This window comes from Sminthopsis crassicaudata, chromosome 1 (assembly GCF_048593235.1).
Source record: "Sminthopsis crassicaudata isolate SCR6 chromosome 1, ASM4859323v1, whole genome shotgun sequence".
Classification (NCBI taxonomy): Eukaryota; Metazoa; Chordata; class Mammalia; order Dasyuromorphia; family Dasyuridae; genus Sminthopsis; species Sminthopsis crassicaudata.
Window position 1 is genome coordinate 258210641 of NC_133617.1, and position 17533 is coordinate 258228173.

At 31.8% G+C, this 17533-nt stretch overlaps 1 protein-coding gene across 2 annotated transcripts in view; it reads right to left on the reverse strand.

The window, feature by feature from the left end:
* RB1CC1 (RB1 inducible coiled-coil 1) overlaps window positions 1-17533 on the reverse strand; it is a 68724-nt gene that overhangs the window by 14115 nt on the left and 37076 nt on the right. For both annotated transcript variants that reach the window (XM_074278304.1, XM_074278293.1), the window contains exons 9-17: window positions 17230-17414; window positions 16779-16965; window positions 16586-16667; window positions 15578-15639; window positions 14770-14873; window positions 14249-14375; window positions 12256-14156; window positions 5536-5701; window positions 111-219 (exon numbers count right to left, since the gene is read on the reverse strand). In XM_074278304.1, the coding sequence (XP_074134405.1) occupies window positions 111-219; window positions 5536-5701; window positions 12256-14156; window positions 14249-14375; window positions 14770-14873; window positions 15578-15639; window positions 16586-16667; window positions 16779-16965; window positions 17230-17414 (2923 nt within the window). The remainder of the gene's footprint in view (window positions 1-110; window positions 220-5535; window positions 5702-12255; window positions 14157-14248; window positions 14376-14769; window positions 14874-15577; window positions 15640-16585; window positions 16668-16778; window positions 16966-17229; window positions 17415-17533) is intronic.

The following is a 17533-nucleotide window of genomic DNA, read 5'->3' on the forward strand; positions in this document are numbered from 1 at the left end:
TATTCAATTGATAAACTAACATTTATTGTATTTCAAAAATTTCTCTAAATTTAAACCAAACGATCACTATAAGTGATGTAAAATATCCTATTAGAATAAAACAAACTGACCTTTATCTCGTTCTTGTTGTTGCATTGTATTTTTCAATTTGTCACTAAGATCATTTATTATATTTTCTTTCTTCATTTTTTCTCTTGTTAGAACAGTATTAAAATTAGTCTAGGATTAGGGGGAAAAAAAAGACTTGAAATTAACAGTCTCAACACGAAAGGCAGAAAATTGCTAATTATATTTACAAAAAAGTACCAGGAAAAATAAATGGTATTAACTTAATTATACTTCAACATATTTGGTAGTTCCTGCTATTCCCCTTTTCCACAATAATGCCACCATCACTGAAGAAGTAGAAGTGGACATTGGCTAGCCCAGGGGCTCTCAAACTACGGCCCGTGGGCCAGATATAGCCCACTGAGGTCGTTTATGCAGCCCGCCAAGTTATGGCAAATGGGAGACAGACTGTGAGGTTTTTTTTGTTTTTATTATAGTCCGGCCCTCCAACAGTCTGAGGGACAGTGAACTGACCCCCTATTTAAAAAGTTTGAGGACCACTGGGCTAGCCTATCTACCCAAGATGAGCTTGTAACATGCTTTGGTCCTCAGTTTGTTGCTATGGCCATATATATATATAAATATGTAATTAAGGCAAAATAACAGAACTCTAGTGTAGCAAAGTATAAAGTTTTTAAGAAGGTCTACAGCTTTTACCTTGGTTGTTTGTATTCTAAATATGAGATCTAAGCAAATAAATGTACACAGAGTAGCTGAAACATATCAATCTTGTGACTCATTATAAAACGAAATAAGAAACAAACTCTTGTTAGCAGAGAAGAGTTGAAAGTTGAAAGAATTAGATTTACTGTGTAAACAATGACAACAAAACCCTTCTCATTTTAGGGGAATTTAGTTATTTATTTATATTTATATTAGAGTACATGAGTATTTGAAATTATTTTAAAAGAATAACAATGAAAAGAATTACATCTTATGTACCACCATTGGTTATAGAGGATATAAAGAAAACCACTATTAACAACTAATTAACAATTTACCATATATTGATTTTCAAGATTTTCAATACAAAAGTGAGAACAGGTCAAAATGGTGAAAGAACTTGGGTGAGGAAGAAGGAATGAGAAAGATCAAAGAAGGAAGAAGCCTCCACATCATGAATACTACTTCTAGAAAATTAGTATGCAACACTCATAGTAAGTATCATAGGAGACCTCAAAGATGAAACTGATTATATTTTAGCACACAGGAAAAATTTAACTGATGTGGGAGAAAAACCTGAATCAGCTGTTTTTATATAATTAGGTCACTGACTTGTCAGAGCCAATATCACAATTAGCAACAAAATGCTGGAAGAATAAGATAAAAAAATCATATAAAAATGCAATAGTGAAATATTTGAACAAGTAATTACAATGAAAAAATAAGTAGAGGGCAATGGAAATTACACAATACTGACCATAATAAATAACTTTTTACCTAAGTTCACTAAATGAATCAACTGAAATAACAAGGCAACAAAAAAAGAACCTAGTGAGCAAATCTTCGTAAGCAAACATTTCACTTAACTTGATAAACAGAGAAATTATGGACAAAAACAATACTAACTCAGAAGATAAACTCAAAAAATTGGGCAAAATAGAATAATGGATGATTATCTGCATTATCAGCTCACTCTCTTTGTCATTTTCTGGAACCAAAACGTCCTTCTCTTCATCTGTCATATGATGCCTTCTGCTCTTTTATCTTGCTCAGTATGATAATCAAATCAATACTACTACTGCCTTTGGGAAAGGCCAGTCAGTAGAACCTGTCCGTGTATTGTTCCATTCACTACCTCTATGATTTTCCAAACTATAATTTCCTTCCTTGGCTACCACTATGCTGTCTCTCCTATTAGAATAAAGCTCACAGAAGGTAGGTACAATATCTCCAGTGTTTAACACAGCAATGGGTAGTACCTAATAAATGCTTTTCATGCTTTTGTATTCATTCAAACTAAAACAGTGAAGCATAAAAGTTTAAAGAAAGCCTAGAAAGAATAAATAAATTGCCTATAGGGTGATTCAGAATGATAATAGACAACAAAAGAAAGAAAAAGGAAAAGATTTGCAAGATTTAATTTTTCTACCATCAAGTATAATCATCACAGGAAATAAAAATGGCAAAAAGGGGGGAAAAAAAGCAATTGGATTGGCCCAGATTTATTCAGATAAAATCTATACTGGAGGTGACACAACTGTGAGGATATGAAGGGACTAATACCACAGCATCATAAAAAATGTCACCCCTCCTTATTACTAAGAAAAAGCAAGTAAGACATCAATAACTAATGAGCTATATGCTTTAACAAGTATACAAAAACCTTACAAAACTCAACTACACATGAATTAAACACATCTTCAGTGATGGTATTAAAGAAAACAAACTGGTTTTCTTATATCTTTGCCAATTTGTAACTGAAAGATGTAGAGGTTCCGAGATGCTTATGATTATGAAAAAAAGATGAAAATGAAAACATCTAAGAAAAGGTTCTCTTCCAACAAAACATATTCCATTCATATATATCAAAATCTTTTAAGATTCATTGATAAGATCTAACAACAGAAATGACACCATTTCATAGCTCTCTGGTCTTATAATGCAAGAATCCAAACTGTGTTTTCTATGAAGATTAAGGTAATCCAGATAGTCCAGTTTGCAGATAATAGTATACTGATGCCATAATGCTTAGGAATATTGTAGAACATCCTAGATAAAGTAACTACTTTGCCCTAATGATGAACATAGGAAAAATCAGTGTACAAAGAATGTTTATTGTAGATCAGTATATATCTGGGATATATATTATAGATGACCAAATTGTGCTGAGGGTTTAACAGATGAGGAACAACAGTGAGCTGGATTGCTTTCAGGAAACTCAAAAGATTCTCCTAGAAAGAAAGGTACACTTTAATAACATTCTACTGATGCCTGCCTGAAAGACATGGAACCTCATTTTTTAAAAGGACAGGGAATGAGTATTTCAGAGGGCAATGAAAATGTACATTATAGATGTAAGCAGGTGATAAGTACTAACCATGTTAAAATGCAAATAGGAGAAAAAAAGATATTATCAGAGAAATAAATGCAAGAATGGACTAATTAAATAGTAAGGGAAAGGAATAACAAATACACAGTTCAAATACTCCACAAAAATGCAAAGAAGGCTTCCAACAAGGGTGAACTCCAACTCCTATGGGCAAACTCATGCAACATCATGGAAAAGCAGTACAGAGAGTGAACAGACACTGATGGGTTTCCTGGAAGAATTAACCAAACTGATGACAATTGAGAATTTTATTTGGTAATTAACATCAAATAAAAATTGTAAATCCTTTTAAAATTTGCTAAAGCTGTGAATATTATGATTTTTCCAACAGGCTATGTATGTCTCTTATAAAAGATCTGATGTATAAAAGATCTGATATGGATATGAAATGGCGAATGACTAAAGCATTTACCACAGCAACTGGCACACAGTAAGCACTATATAAATGTTGTTATTGTTATTAAAAAGATTACTGCATTTATGTTGATTCAGACATGAGTCAATATCTTATATGAACACAGTGCTTTAATTCCTCAGAAATTCCCCAGAATTCCTCTGGGAAGCTAAGAAGGTTAAATGTTTTACAGACTGAGGAATCTAAAGAACAAAGAAGAAAGTGACTGACAAACTAGAAGGCTAGGAAAGGGGAACACTGTTCTTGTCCTCACTTCTCATAATAGTGGCAACTTTTGGTACATGTCACTGTTGCACAAGTCATATTTGTAGGACCTGAAATTAGATCAGCAAGGTGAAAGTCCAGTGTACTTTCTAAAATAGTAAAGAACAGTTATCCCTTCCCCATTGCAGTTTCAATATACTGCGAGTCAGAATAATAAATAAGAGTTTTGCAGAAGCCATAGACAATATGCAAAAGACAGCAAATGACACAGGAAAAATTTAGAAACTTAGAAAGGCATAATAAACATATATCATACATGAACCCAAATTTTATAAAATGGTACTAAAAACATCCACACTTCTTTGGTGTGAAAGGAAGGCCAAGATATTTTACATGGATTTTTCAGATGGAAAGGGGCTTATGTGCCCCTAACAACTGCAATATAAAAGGTTTAACTATAGTTATGTGTAAAGCAGAATACCACTCTACCTTTACTTCATTACCTGCTCCCTCCCCCCCTCCCCTCCCCCCCCCCCCCCCCGCAATTTATCCCCAAACAGAAGTGTTTTTTTTGTTTTTTTTTTACTGAGGTAATTGGGGTTAAGCAACTTGCCCAGTTATACAACTAGGAAGTATTGTGTCTGAGGCCAAATTGGAACTTGGGTCCTTCTAACTTCAGGGCTGGTGCTCTATCCATTGTGCCACTAGCTGCCCCAAAGTAGTAGAAACTTAAAAGAAAATTGCCAACTAATTTAGAATTTCAAAATTGGCTGGGCCTTAAGAAATTAGTTAAAACTCATCTTTTAAAAATTCAGAGTTTATACACCCAGAGAAGGAACACTGGAATTGAATGTAAACTGTTAGCACTACTGTCTTTCTACCAAGCTTACTTATACCTTCGGAATCCAATTCTTAATGTGCAACAAGAAAATTAGATTTACACACATATAGTGTAGGTTATACCATAACACATGTAAAACGTATGGGATTGCCCGTCATCTAAGGGAGGGAGCAAAGGGAGGGAGGGGAAAATTTGGAAAAATGAATACAAGGGATAATGTTATTTAAAAAAAAAAAAAAAAAAAAAAAAAAAAAAAAAAAGGTAATTTGCACTCCAGAAAAAAAAAAAAAAAAAGAGTTTAAATGAGTTGTTGATTTGCATTAACTCCTGTCCAAAGTTTTTAATCAGAGCCCAAAGAGTCAGCAATTATCTATTAAGAATTACTATATGAGGAACAGCTAAATGGAGCAGTGGATAGAGCATTACCCCTGAATTAAGGAGGACCTGAGTTCAAATCTGGTCTCAGACACTTAATACTTCCAAGCTCTGTGACCTTGGGCAAGTCACTTAACCCCAATTGCTTCAGAAAAAAAAAAAAAAAAAAGTACTAGGAATTTTGTTAAATGGGGATACATATATAAAGAATGAAACAATCCATACTCAAAATGTGACATTTCCAGAAACATCATAAGAACTTCACTATATATATAGAATGTTTAATATGTGGGTGTACTTAAGAGGGTCATGAATGTAGTAAAATGTATTAAAATCCATTTTTTGGGTGGATCTTTCGAGAACTTTCTGTATCACTGGCCCAACATGGCCTACCTAAAGATTTACCCAGTTAGATCTCCTGAATATTATTACCACTGGCATTTTCAGGTTATGTTGAGAACATAGGCTACATAGACAAATAAGACTAAGAAGTCTTGATGCTGTTTACCCTTTGTAAATTCCCAAGAAAAGAAAATTTACCTGTTGTTCTGCAATCAAAGATGTTCTAACATTTTGCATTTCTTCATTCTTTCTTTTTTCTTGTTCTTCAAGTTGTTCTAAAAACTTGGCCTTTTCTTCCTGAAGTTTTTCTTGAAGTTCAGCAACTAAACTTGATGAATCTTCACTGGTATGCTCAATAGGAGGACTTCAGTGAATATAATATTAAGAACAAGCTATTAAATTATTGAAATTCCTTTTTAAATATCAAATGATCTTAATGTAGCTTAGCAACTAAACAGGCTTAGAGTAAAAAGGATGATATATTCCCCCCTTCAAACATAGTATTGCCTGAGTTAGAATATAGTTATCTGAAGTTTGGATTCCTATGTTTCAGAAAAAGCAAGATGTAGTATGAGTAATACATTATCACTAGCTAAGAGAGCACAGCTTGTGGCAATATATTTAAGTCATAGAAAAAAAGGACAAAAAAATTTTAAGTAACCTTCTATTCTGAAATATGGTTTTTAGAACATGCTTAGCTAGAAATTATTCAGCCTATATGAACTCACTATCTCATAAGGTAGTCATTGCAATTTTAGAAAGCTCTACTTTTTGCCAACCAATATCTGCCTATCTTTCCACTTCTACCTACTAGTGCTAAGAGTTCTGTCCTACTGATAAAGCCAAACAGAAAAACTGTGATCTCCCCGATAATCATATTAATCCAAGAAAATGCCATCACAATAAGTGATGATTCCATGATCAAAATTTACTACATTTTTCTCAAACAAGAGAAGTTTCCCATTTTTATTATCTATTTTCAATACAATGTCATTACTATTTTACTGAGGAAGAAATAATAAGTTTTAATTTACAAATTTTTCATTTTATCCTCATAAAAACACTGGGAGATAAGTCATGATTCTAACTTGATAAAAGAGGGGGCAGCTACGTGTTGCAGTGGATAGAGCACCAGCCTTGAATTCAGGAGGACCCGAGTTCAAATCTGATCTCAGACACTTAACACATCCTAGCTGTGTGACTCTGGGCAAGTCACTTAACCCCAGCCTGGGGGTGGGTGGGGGGGAATGATAGATTGATAGATAGATAGATAGATAGATAGATATAAAGCTAACTTTATAGAAGAACAAAAATTCAAGGAGTCTCTTGCTTGAAGATCCTACATCAATTTAGAAGACTTCTTATAATTGACGCTGATGTGGTTTTGCCTATGGCCAGGTCCAACAACTCACATGAAAACAGATCAAGTTCATGAATTAACTATGTGCAAATGTCTTTTGAAATGTTTAGAAAGCCTGTTAATTAAAAAAAAAAAAAAAAAAAATCTGTTCTTCTAAGAAACAAAACTCAAATCACCTACTTGTTCTTGAGTATTTTTGTACTAATACCTAGTGGAAGCTAAGAAGCATGCATGCAAGACACAAACAGTATCTTTATATAATTCAGATTCTTAATACTTGTGCAAGATTTCTTTTTTTTTCCCTTGAGGATTTCATTTTAGAGGGTGGGGATGACCTACTAATATTTGCAGGAAAAATTAGTAATGAAAGCACTTAAAAGTCAATGTTGTATAGTAAAGTCTCTATGGCTACTTCCTCTCCCTACTAGCAATTTAAGTAATAAATGAAAAATAAGATAAGAAAATAGCATTTGCTAAGAGACTGGAATGGCAAAATTGAACAGTGGAAGTGGTAGATGGTTTTAGGTTCAATTAATTAGGGTGTCTTCATCAATAAGATGGCCATAATACTCCACATGATTGTGGGGAGGAAATTATCTCAAAAGATCATGAAATTATTCTAATTTTATAGAAGAACAAAAATTCAAGGAAGTCTCTTGCTTGAAGACCCTACATCGATTTAGAAGACTTCTTATATTATTTTTAGACATTATCTACGTAAAATTCTAAGATCTTAGTAAGACCTTTGTCATTTGTGTTCTTGCTTTATAATTTATAAATAAAATATGCAAATGGAAATATAGCTTGCTAATTCTGAATATTTTATTATGTATCTAATTATGTACCTGGTTTATTAGGTACATAATAAAATATTTAGAATTAGCAAGCTATATTAATTAATATATTAATTAAGCACTAGGGATACAAAAAAGGAAAAATAAAAAAAGAATCTTACTCCATCTAATTGGGTAGACAATTTATACATTAAAAAAAAAAAAATCTATCTAAATTAACTGGAGATGTTCCCAAAAAAATAACATTAAGAAGGATCACAAAAGATTTCTTGCAAAAGCTATGATTTTAGTTGTACTTGAAGGAAGCCAGGAAATGAAGACTATTCTAGGCATGAGAGTTGGGAAACAGAGCATCTTATTTCATGAACAATCACTGTGACTAAATTACAGAGAAGATGGAGGAAAGGTATTAGAAGACTGGAAAAGCAGGTTGTAAAAGGCTTTGAATTTCAAAGGACTGCTTGAACTTGGAGGTGACAGAGAGAGTTTATTTAGCTGGAGTAGAGTAACATGGTCAGATGTGTACTTTGGGATGGTAACTGTGATAGCTGAGTAGAGAATGAGTTGGAGTGGTGAAGAATTTAGAAAAGGCAGTTCAACCAGCAAGATACTGCAATAGTCTAGGAATGGGGTGATGGAAACCCTACACTAACACAATGGCAGTGTCAGAGGAAGGAAAAGCATTATTACAATGACAAAACTGACATACCTTTAACAACAGTTGTGGTCATGCTTTAAGATAGCTACAGTGTATCTAGTTTGAGATGTCCAATAGGCAGTTATAGATTCAATAATGGAAGTCAGCAGAAAGGTTGGGATTAGATAAAAGAATCATCAGCACAGAGATGATAACTGAATACATGGAAGCTAGCTAATACAATCAACAAGTAAAATAAAATAAAAACAGAAGAATAGGGTCCTGGTAAAATGTAGACAAGATGGCAATAGACTGGATATAGAATGAGAAAGGAGTCAAGGATGGTACCTAAGCTGTGAGCCCACATATCTGAAAAGATGATTATCCTGGTGATACCAATAATAGGAAAATTAGGAAGATAGGATTTTTGGGGGAAAGAGGGAGAATGACTTTGCTTTTGTACTTTTTGTAATACCTACCACATAATTCTTCACATTTTAAACATGCAGTTAAATATCATTCATAAATCAAAAATATAAGAGGTAAACAAATGATAAACTATGCTATGTAAACTGTTTAAATTTCTAGATGAATTATAAATATTAACCATCAATTTAAAATTGTTTAAATAAAATTTATTTATTTATTTTCCCTGAGGCTGGGGTTAAGTGACTTGCCCAGGGTCACACAGCTTGGAAGTGTTAAGTGTCTGAGATCACATTTGAACTCGGGTCCTCCTGAATTCAGGGCTGGTGCTTGTTTAAATAAAATTTAAAATAAAACCCCAGAGAAATTGCAAGTGTAAAATAAAGGAGACATCCTTTTTTGGAAAAATGTGAAGGGCTCCACTGTACATCATGTCAATCATTTTCATTTACTTTAGTACAATAGCTCTTACACTAATTTTTAAGATTGTCCATATGATCTTCATTATCTTTTTTAGTCAAAAACAACAACAAAATAAAACCCTAGAAATTTGAACTAATGAAGTAGGTTTCAATATGCTGTCATCAGCGCTCTTCAAAATCTCAGAGTAAAGACAATCTGTTAAGTATACTTCTGGTATTCTCAAGAGAAAATGAGCTACCTTTATTTATTCCTAGTTATCTTAAACTCTTGAACTAAATCTGACATAGAATTGTAATATAATTACTCTTATTTCAAATTGTGCTGAGAAATTCTTATATAGTTCTTATTTATGCCTTTATCATAAGGACCATGAAAATTATGTATGTATAAAAGGTGTTTGTAAAAATGAAGGTCTCGACTAATATAAGCTTCTATCATGGTTAAGTTATTGATTATGTTTCAAAAAAGTAAGAAAGGAAGTTTAGTGGAAATCCAATTATTATCCACCAAAATTGCATTTAACTGCTGTTTTCATTTTTGAAAAAACAAACAAGATAACTAGATTCTACCACTATCAAAATGATATAAATGGAAATAAAAAGGGAGTCATAGAAATGACTCTGAGGTGTGACTATATCTTATAACCCTATATAGAATTTCACATAGAATTTTTAATCACAATTAGTCATAAATCATCTTGAAATGGAAAGGAAATGGAGGTGATTAAGTCCAATCTCTCATTTGCTGGTGAAGAGAAGTTTGCTAAAAATTTTACTAAAAGTTTACTAAAGTACTAAGGAAGAGAGCTAATAAATGTCTGAGACAAAATTTAAACCTACATCTTCCTGACAAAATTCAATTGTCTCAAGACTTATTTCATTTGTGTTCTGACTTGTTCTCTTGATCAAACATCTAGTTACTGATCATACACAGAAGTTAATACGTTAAAAGAAATGCATGCATCAAATAAAATGTCTCAAAAATCAAAGTTTTCAGGCAATTTCAGTTTTCAGGATTTGTAGGAACTACAAATGTAGTCAACGTGGACAAAATCTGGCTGTAGTTATAGAGGAGAACAATGTGGACCAAGGAGTAAGAATGAAGGAAAAGGACCAGATGCAGCCTTTTAAAAAAGTGTCTTCAACAGCACCAGCTTAGTTCAGTTCTTACTCTTGAAAATCCTCTTTATCATCACTTTATAATCCCAGCTGGCTTGCAAAAACAAAACAAAACCTGCCCAGGGTCACAAATCAATAGCTAGAGAAAACTTTGAAGGGCATGTAATTCAAACCATTCATTTTAAAGATGAGGAAAGTGAGACTTCCTCAGGATTAAGAGAACTGACCAAGTTCTCTTGATTTTAAAATTTTCAATTTCAAAAGATCTTAAAAAAAAAAAAAAAAAAAAAAAAACAACCTAAGCTTCTATGATAACCTTAAATTTCCCTAAGTAATATGTTCTAAAATTCATTTTTGAAAGATGTTGATACAAATATATATTAAGTCTTAGTTATAATTTTTAAATCAAGTCTATACACAGGGGCACCTAAACTGAAAGAAACACATTTTTCAGGAATGTGAAATTTCTACATATAAAATGCTACCTTCCCTACTAACTTTCAGTTAAAAACAAACAAACAAACAAACAAACAAACAAACAAACAAACAATGATTCCCCCCCCCCCGTAAATAATTAAGTTTCAGTCTACAATAAAATTACAATAGCCTTTTTTAATCACAAGTTTATAAAAAATGAATTTTATAATTTATTAATTACACTCAAAACAAATAGTAATTTTTATGATTGACACAGTATCTTAACGGTACAAATTTTAAAATGTGCATGCTTTTGTGAACAAGACATACTAGACTGAAAAGTCACCCCTTTTTTCCCCTCTAATCACTTCCGCAATTTTTAAAAACATGATGCAGTAATAAGTAAATGAATATGGAACAATACCTAGCCATACACAATGGCAAATAAACATGACTTTGAAGGCATGAAAAGCTGCTCAGCTACTATCATATATTATAGTTCTTATGTAAACAAATGATTTATTAATACTATTAAGTACAAACACCTATATATTGTACACATATAATAGTGAATAATAAGCATAAATTTTTCATATATATATATATATATATATATATATATATATATATTTCTTATAGCTATGACTGATAGCATAATTATATTAATATTTCAAAGTAAAGTTCCAAAGTAAAGGCACAACTTGCCTAACATCATTAACAGGTTCCATAAATATGTTGTAAAAATATGTAAGACAACATTAGAAGACATAGCAGATTCCATGGAAACATAGTTGTAAATGGAAAGGTGACCATAGGACAAGTTATAAAGAGGTATGATGAGAATTATTTGTGACTTTATTGCAGAATGATATTGGCTAAGGCAATAGTTTTCAGGTCTTTTGAGAATAGATGAGACAGTTTGACAGTTTTAACCAACTTGCATAGGCAAAGTCCTTATAATCTAAACACCAAAAATTCTGTCTTTATACTATAACTAGGCTAAGTCCTAAAACTCTAAAATAATAAATCTGATGCTATAACTCAGGGGTAGATACAGTTGTGAAACACTGGGTTCACAACTGCAACAAAAAGCAAAAACTTTGAACAAAAAGAGCCTCACAGCAGCAGGTTGCAAGTAAAAGATTCAACAGATTATATAATAAATGTTATGCAAAGCTCTTTGAAAACTATATAAATATTAACTATTATTGTTGATTTGCTACATGAAGCTTATGAACTTTCTCATCACTGCAGTATATACTTCCTAAATAGTATTACAAAGTCCTTTAATGACTAGGCAGCAATAAATATATGCATAGTTAAAACACAGATTTTGACCTATACAACCAAACATTTTCCTCAAAGCAAACTGAGAAAAATTCTGGAAAATTACAATATAAAACTTCTTGGAAATGCTAACCTTTAAAAACTACATTTATGAAATTAAAATATTTCAAAATGTGTGATTTCAATCACATGTGTACACAAGCACATATGTGCATACAAAAAGTCCATTTCATTTAATCTATCCTCTTACTTTTAAGGATATTATACAGAGTATGATTCAAAATATCATCCCAAATACAATTTTTTTTAAAAAATAATGTTAAAATCCACACATTCAATTTTACAATTCACCTGTTTAGGGCACATGATTATATAAAAATAATAATTTTATATAAGAGGTGAAATGTAAATCTATTATTTTCAATTACAAATACTTTCAGGCAACTCAATTCTTACCTTTTGGTTATTTGACTCTCAAGATGTTTAATTTTTTCCAATAGTTCTTTTTCAACAGCATCTCTCTGTAACTCAAATTCTTTAAGGGCAACTTGAACAGCTTCCTCTTTTTCACAATTAAGCTTCTGAATGAGTTGTTCTCTGTCTTGTTCTTGACTCATAATTATTTTCTCTTTGTCTTCTTCAAGTTTGTGGATAATGGCTTCATATTTTTCTTGTTGTTGGGTCATTCTTTCATTGTTTTGCTTTTCAAGAATACTCAATTGCAACTCCAACTTACTCTGCAATTCCACTATTTGTTCTTTCAATTTAGTTTCAATTTCAAAAGCTTGCTGATGTAAAGATGTTACCTTATTTAGTTCAGTTCTCAGCAAATTTGATTCCTCTTCATGTCTACTGACTAACTCTGAAATGCACTGATCTTTTTCAACAGTCATTAGAGTTTTCAGCTCTGCTAAACCTATTTGGTAGTCCTCGTTATTATCTAGAATCTTCTGGTTTAACTTACTTATCTCTGATTTCAAATTTTCTGTTTCTTTTTCAATGAGGATTTTTAAAGTTTCTTGCTGTTGGGCTTTGTTTTCTTCTAATAATATTTTCATTTCATCAGTTTCTGCTTCTTTCAAAGCAAGCTCAACTTCTAACTTGCACCTCAGGTCAGACAAATCAGAAACTTTAACTTTTAAATCTTGCAACTGTTGTTCCTTTTCTTGGACAATTATTGCATGGGATTCTTGTATCTGATCAAGCTTTTGTTGATTTTCCATTTTTAATTTCTCTAAAGAAACCTTGTGGTCATTCAAAACTTTTTCAAATTCCTGTGTGTGTTTGTCTTGAAGAGTATCTTCTAGTTCTTTCAGGTGACTCTGTTCCAAACTCTGAAGTTCTGCCCTAAGGAGATGTAATCTTTCTTCATTCTCAACATGGAGCTTTTTTAAGTCTTCCAATACAATTTCTCGTGACTGCTTCAGTTCTTTAATTTCAAAATTTTGGTTCTTCATTGCATGTTCCATCTCTAACAGTTTCTGATCTTTTTCATTCTGCAGGCAAAGAACAGCTTCTTTTTCATTCTTAACCAAAGCAAACTCATTATCTTTATTTTGTAAAACCTCTTCAAGACCTACTAAATCTCCTTTTAATTTTTTAATCTTTTTTTCATTTTCTTCACTGTCACTTATTAATGCATTGAGTTTAGCTTCATACTCATTTTTTAAAGACTGCAATTCTTTCTGATGTTTTTCTTTTAGTGTTATTTCCAGGGAACATTTTACTTTTTCAATGATATTTCGTATTTCTACAGCTGTACATTTTAAAGAATTAGAAAAATCACACTGTTCTTTCTGCACAAGTGTTCTGAAGTGACAGAGGTCTTCTTTTATGTTTTGTAAATTGAACTGTGATTCTTGGGCAACAGCTCTACATTTTTCCATTTGAACATTTAGAGAAGAATGGTCTCCTGCATCTTCTTTGCCACATATGTTTGTATCCTGCATGCGTCTGCTGTCTATTGCATTGATGACTGAAGAATAGAGTGATTCTACCATCATTTCTGGACTTTGTGGATCACTTATGGGATTAGGAGATGTAAGATTTTCTTCTATTACAAATTCATTCACTGCTGACATAAAATCAGATTCAGGGCTTTCAGCTAAAGAGTCCAAATCTAAAGATTCTTGATGAAGGGTTTGTTCACTATTTGGGTGAGGAATTGTCTCAAAATCAAATGTATGAGCATCAATGCTATCTGGAGACAATTCTTCTAATGGACATACTGGAGGACATGGGGGATCCTGAATAGTAAGTGGAGGAGGAGTTCTAGGTGAGGTAGTAGTTGTAATTCCTGTTGTACTTTCCATCCTTGGTGTAGTAACTGATTGTGGGGATGTCTGACTCATGGAAGCCTTGAAGTAAAAAAAGGAAAACAAAAGCAGAATTGGATTAAAAAGCATAGCCTTAATGCTTACCTACAAATATACAAATTAAAAAACCCTACCTTTTGTTCACTCAGTAGATCTGTAATAGTCTGTGACATTTCATCCAAACTTTGTGCTGCTTTCACTAAATTATGTAGTGCGAGTACATGCTGGTGTAGAGGTTCAAAATCACAAAGTAATGGAACCCTGAGTGGAGAAAGAGTTGTTTATTTTGAATTCCTGATAATGTTATGAGATAATTACAATGAAATACTTTAAAATTGATAAATTAGATAATTAAAATTTTGATCTATCAGGAATATTTTTTAAAATAACAAGGTCAAGTATTAAAACATACCTAAGCCAAGTGCACTTAGATCATTATCCCCTGAGCTTAAAAAGACAAACCACTGATTCAAAAATTGGTCTTATTTCTTGGAGAATTAACCTGCCCCTTCACCTACGCTTGGTTCTTAACATTACTCCAGTGAAATTTACTGAATTCTACTAAAAAAGGCACTGATACAGCTTTTGCTTTTCCTACAATATCTTCTAAAATGAAAGATCACATCTAAAATTAAGTATAGCACTGTCATTTTACCTGAGTAATGGTTGTACTTCTGAAGGACAGAAAGACTGTAGAAACTTCAAATCAGTTAAGGAAATGTCTGGAAGTTCACCATCAAACTTACGAGGCTTTCGAGTCTGAGGATAAGAAATTTACATAAAAATGTAATTGGACCAGAATAAAGATAACAGAATTAAAAGGCAGAAATAAATACACATGATAGGTTTCAATGTGATCAATTAAGTTGTGAGACACTAAATCTTGGGATTGAAGAGTTCAATTTTCTATCTTTCTAAATAGAAATTTCTAAGATTCACTCTAAGTCTCAGCTAATTTTGATCTTATATTACAATATTTTTAAAAAAGGCCTTATCAGTGGTATACGATGTCAAAAGATTATGAAGCAATATCCGATCAACAAATTGATGCTATTAGAGGCTATATAAACTATATTTTCTCAATTTGTCTTGTTTAACTTATTTTTATACTGTACATATACTCCTAAATTATTTTATATGTATGTGTGCAACTAATATATAGACACACAAACACACACATCACATATATATACACACACATAAATACATGTATACTAGCAAAAAAAGTATTCAGGATATGCAATTTCCTAAATTTTCTAAAGACCAAAAGATTACCCTAAATGAAAAAACTATCAACTCTGAGCACAAAGTTTATTTTGCTTATGGGGATTATTTTTAAAACTGCCACATAATTTTACTGATAGGTTCTACATCAGGTCCTTTCCAAATACCTAATATTTTCAAAAATGTAGTTGACTTAAAACATGTAAAATTTAATAATGTTTAAGAAAATGCATACATACACAAAAAGAAGGAGGCCAGGAGTCAAGTCCCCTAAACAGACGATTTCTTAAAAAAGATTTCCCTGTATGAAGAGATTAACAATATGATTACAAGAGAAGGAATAAAAAAGGAAAAGTCAAAATAAATAAATAAATAAATTTTGCATGTATTTTAATAAGGCCTCCCTTTGGAAATCTGTATACATCTCTTAAGCCTTCAAAAAACATGCTCTAATAAATTTCGCTAATAACTATATTTAAAAATATTTTTAAAAAATCAAAAACAAAGACTGAAACTCAATTAACTTTCCTGCCTCTGTACAAATAAACAGGTTATTTTACATGCCTGCACTACACTCCTTTACTGCCTTCCACTTGGAAGAATCTTTAGTTTAGTTAATAGTTTGATTGAGGTGCCTTTTCCTTTAGGAAGCCTTAATGCTTTCTCTATGTACGAACTCTAATGTAATGTAATTATCTGTGTGAATACTGCGTTCCCTCTTGAAGTTACGGATTTTTTTTTTATATTTTGGTTTTTTTTACCCAGAGCCATAATGGCTTATATGTAGTCAGTGCTTAAAGAATAAATAGTTTTGCGAATTAGACCTCTACAACTATCTACACAGAGGCTGCTTTTTGGCAATGTTATGTACTAATGAAGGATATGACCTACATAATTATCATTTTTAAAAGTGCACATAGTCCTGTGCCCAAAAATAATATTAATAGAAAATAATAAAATAATTACAACTTTTAAAAGGATCTTCAAAGAATATTTATTTGAATAATTCACAGATAAAATTATGTATATGTTAAAAGGAATCAATTATAAAATTTTGTAGATGAAATTTTCCCGCAATATTTTCCAGTCACAGAAGTTTCAAAAGTTCTATAGGAAGCAAACCAAATATTAACCCCTAATTTTGTAAACCTTGTGTATATGAAAACATATTTTGTAAACCAATGAATATATAAGTGCTTTAAAGCAGTATAAATAAAATACAAAAGCTACAAATGAAGAATACTTACTAAACAATTTTCCAAAAGATTCCCTTTTTGACTTTTCAGCTTCATATAAATGTTTTCCATCATTGATTAAAGCACCAGCCCACTATTAAAAAAACAAAACAAAACAAAAAACATTAATATAGTAGCCCATCAGTTCCTCAAGTCCCTGTTTGCAAGCATGCACACACAAATATATGTATTCTAATCTCCTTACCTCCCTGTAGTGTTTTATGAACATTTTTCTTCTTACAACTTCAACAACAGCTAAGCAGTACATCTGTGGTACTGTACTAAGAGCTTCTACAATCTTGACTCGTTCTAGCAGCTCTGTTACAAGGCGGAGCAAAGCTTGTAGCTTCTCTCCTTCTTTGTCAGCATGAAGCATAACAAAGCAACACCACCTATTGATAAAAGGAAAATGTGAACAGATGACAGGTTAAAAAGCCACATACCATCTACTATCCATAAATACTTTCTCATTAAATTTACGAACAGGTACTAAAAAATCCAGTACCAAAAAAACCCCCAACTTTTGTGTTCTAGATTAACCAATTTATATGACAATATATTACTGACAGAAATATTTTTGTGAAGAAGTTTTAGATTAAACTCACATTAAATAAAATAAAATTTTGTTACTTATAAATACACTAGAAATCACTTACTTCAATCTGACTTGTAGATTATTTGCAAGTTCTTGTTTGGCAGTGGTACATTTCTGTTTAATATCCAATAGTTTTCTATGATTATTCAACATAATCATCAACTGATTTGCATGACTCAGGCACAAATCAGGTAGCACAGAAGTATCTTTCAAGTTTTCAGCTCTCTTCTGATTAGCTAAAAATCCCTTTAAAAATAAAATGTTTCATTTATATGTCCATATATTAAAATTAAAAGTTTAGTAAAAACAGTGAACAAATACTCAAAATTTTAAAATCTATTATCTAATAATAATTTAAAGTGAGC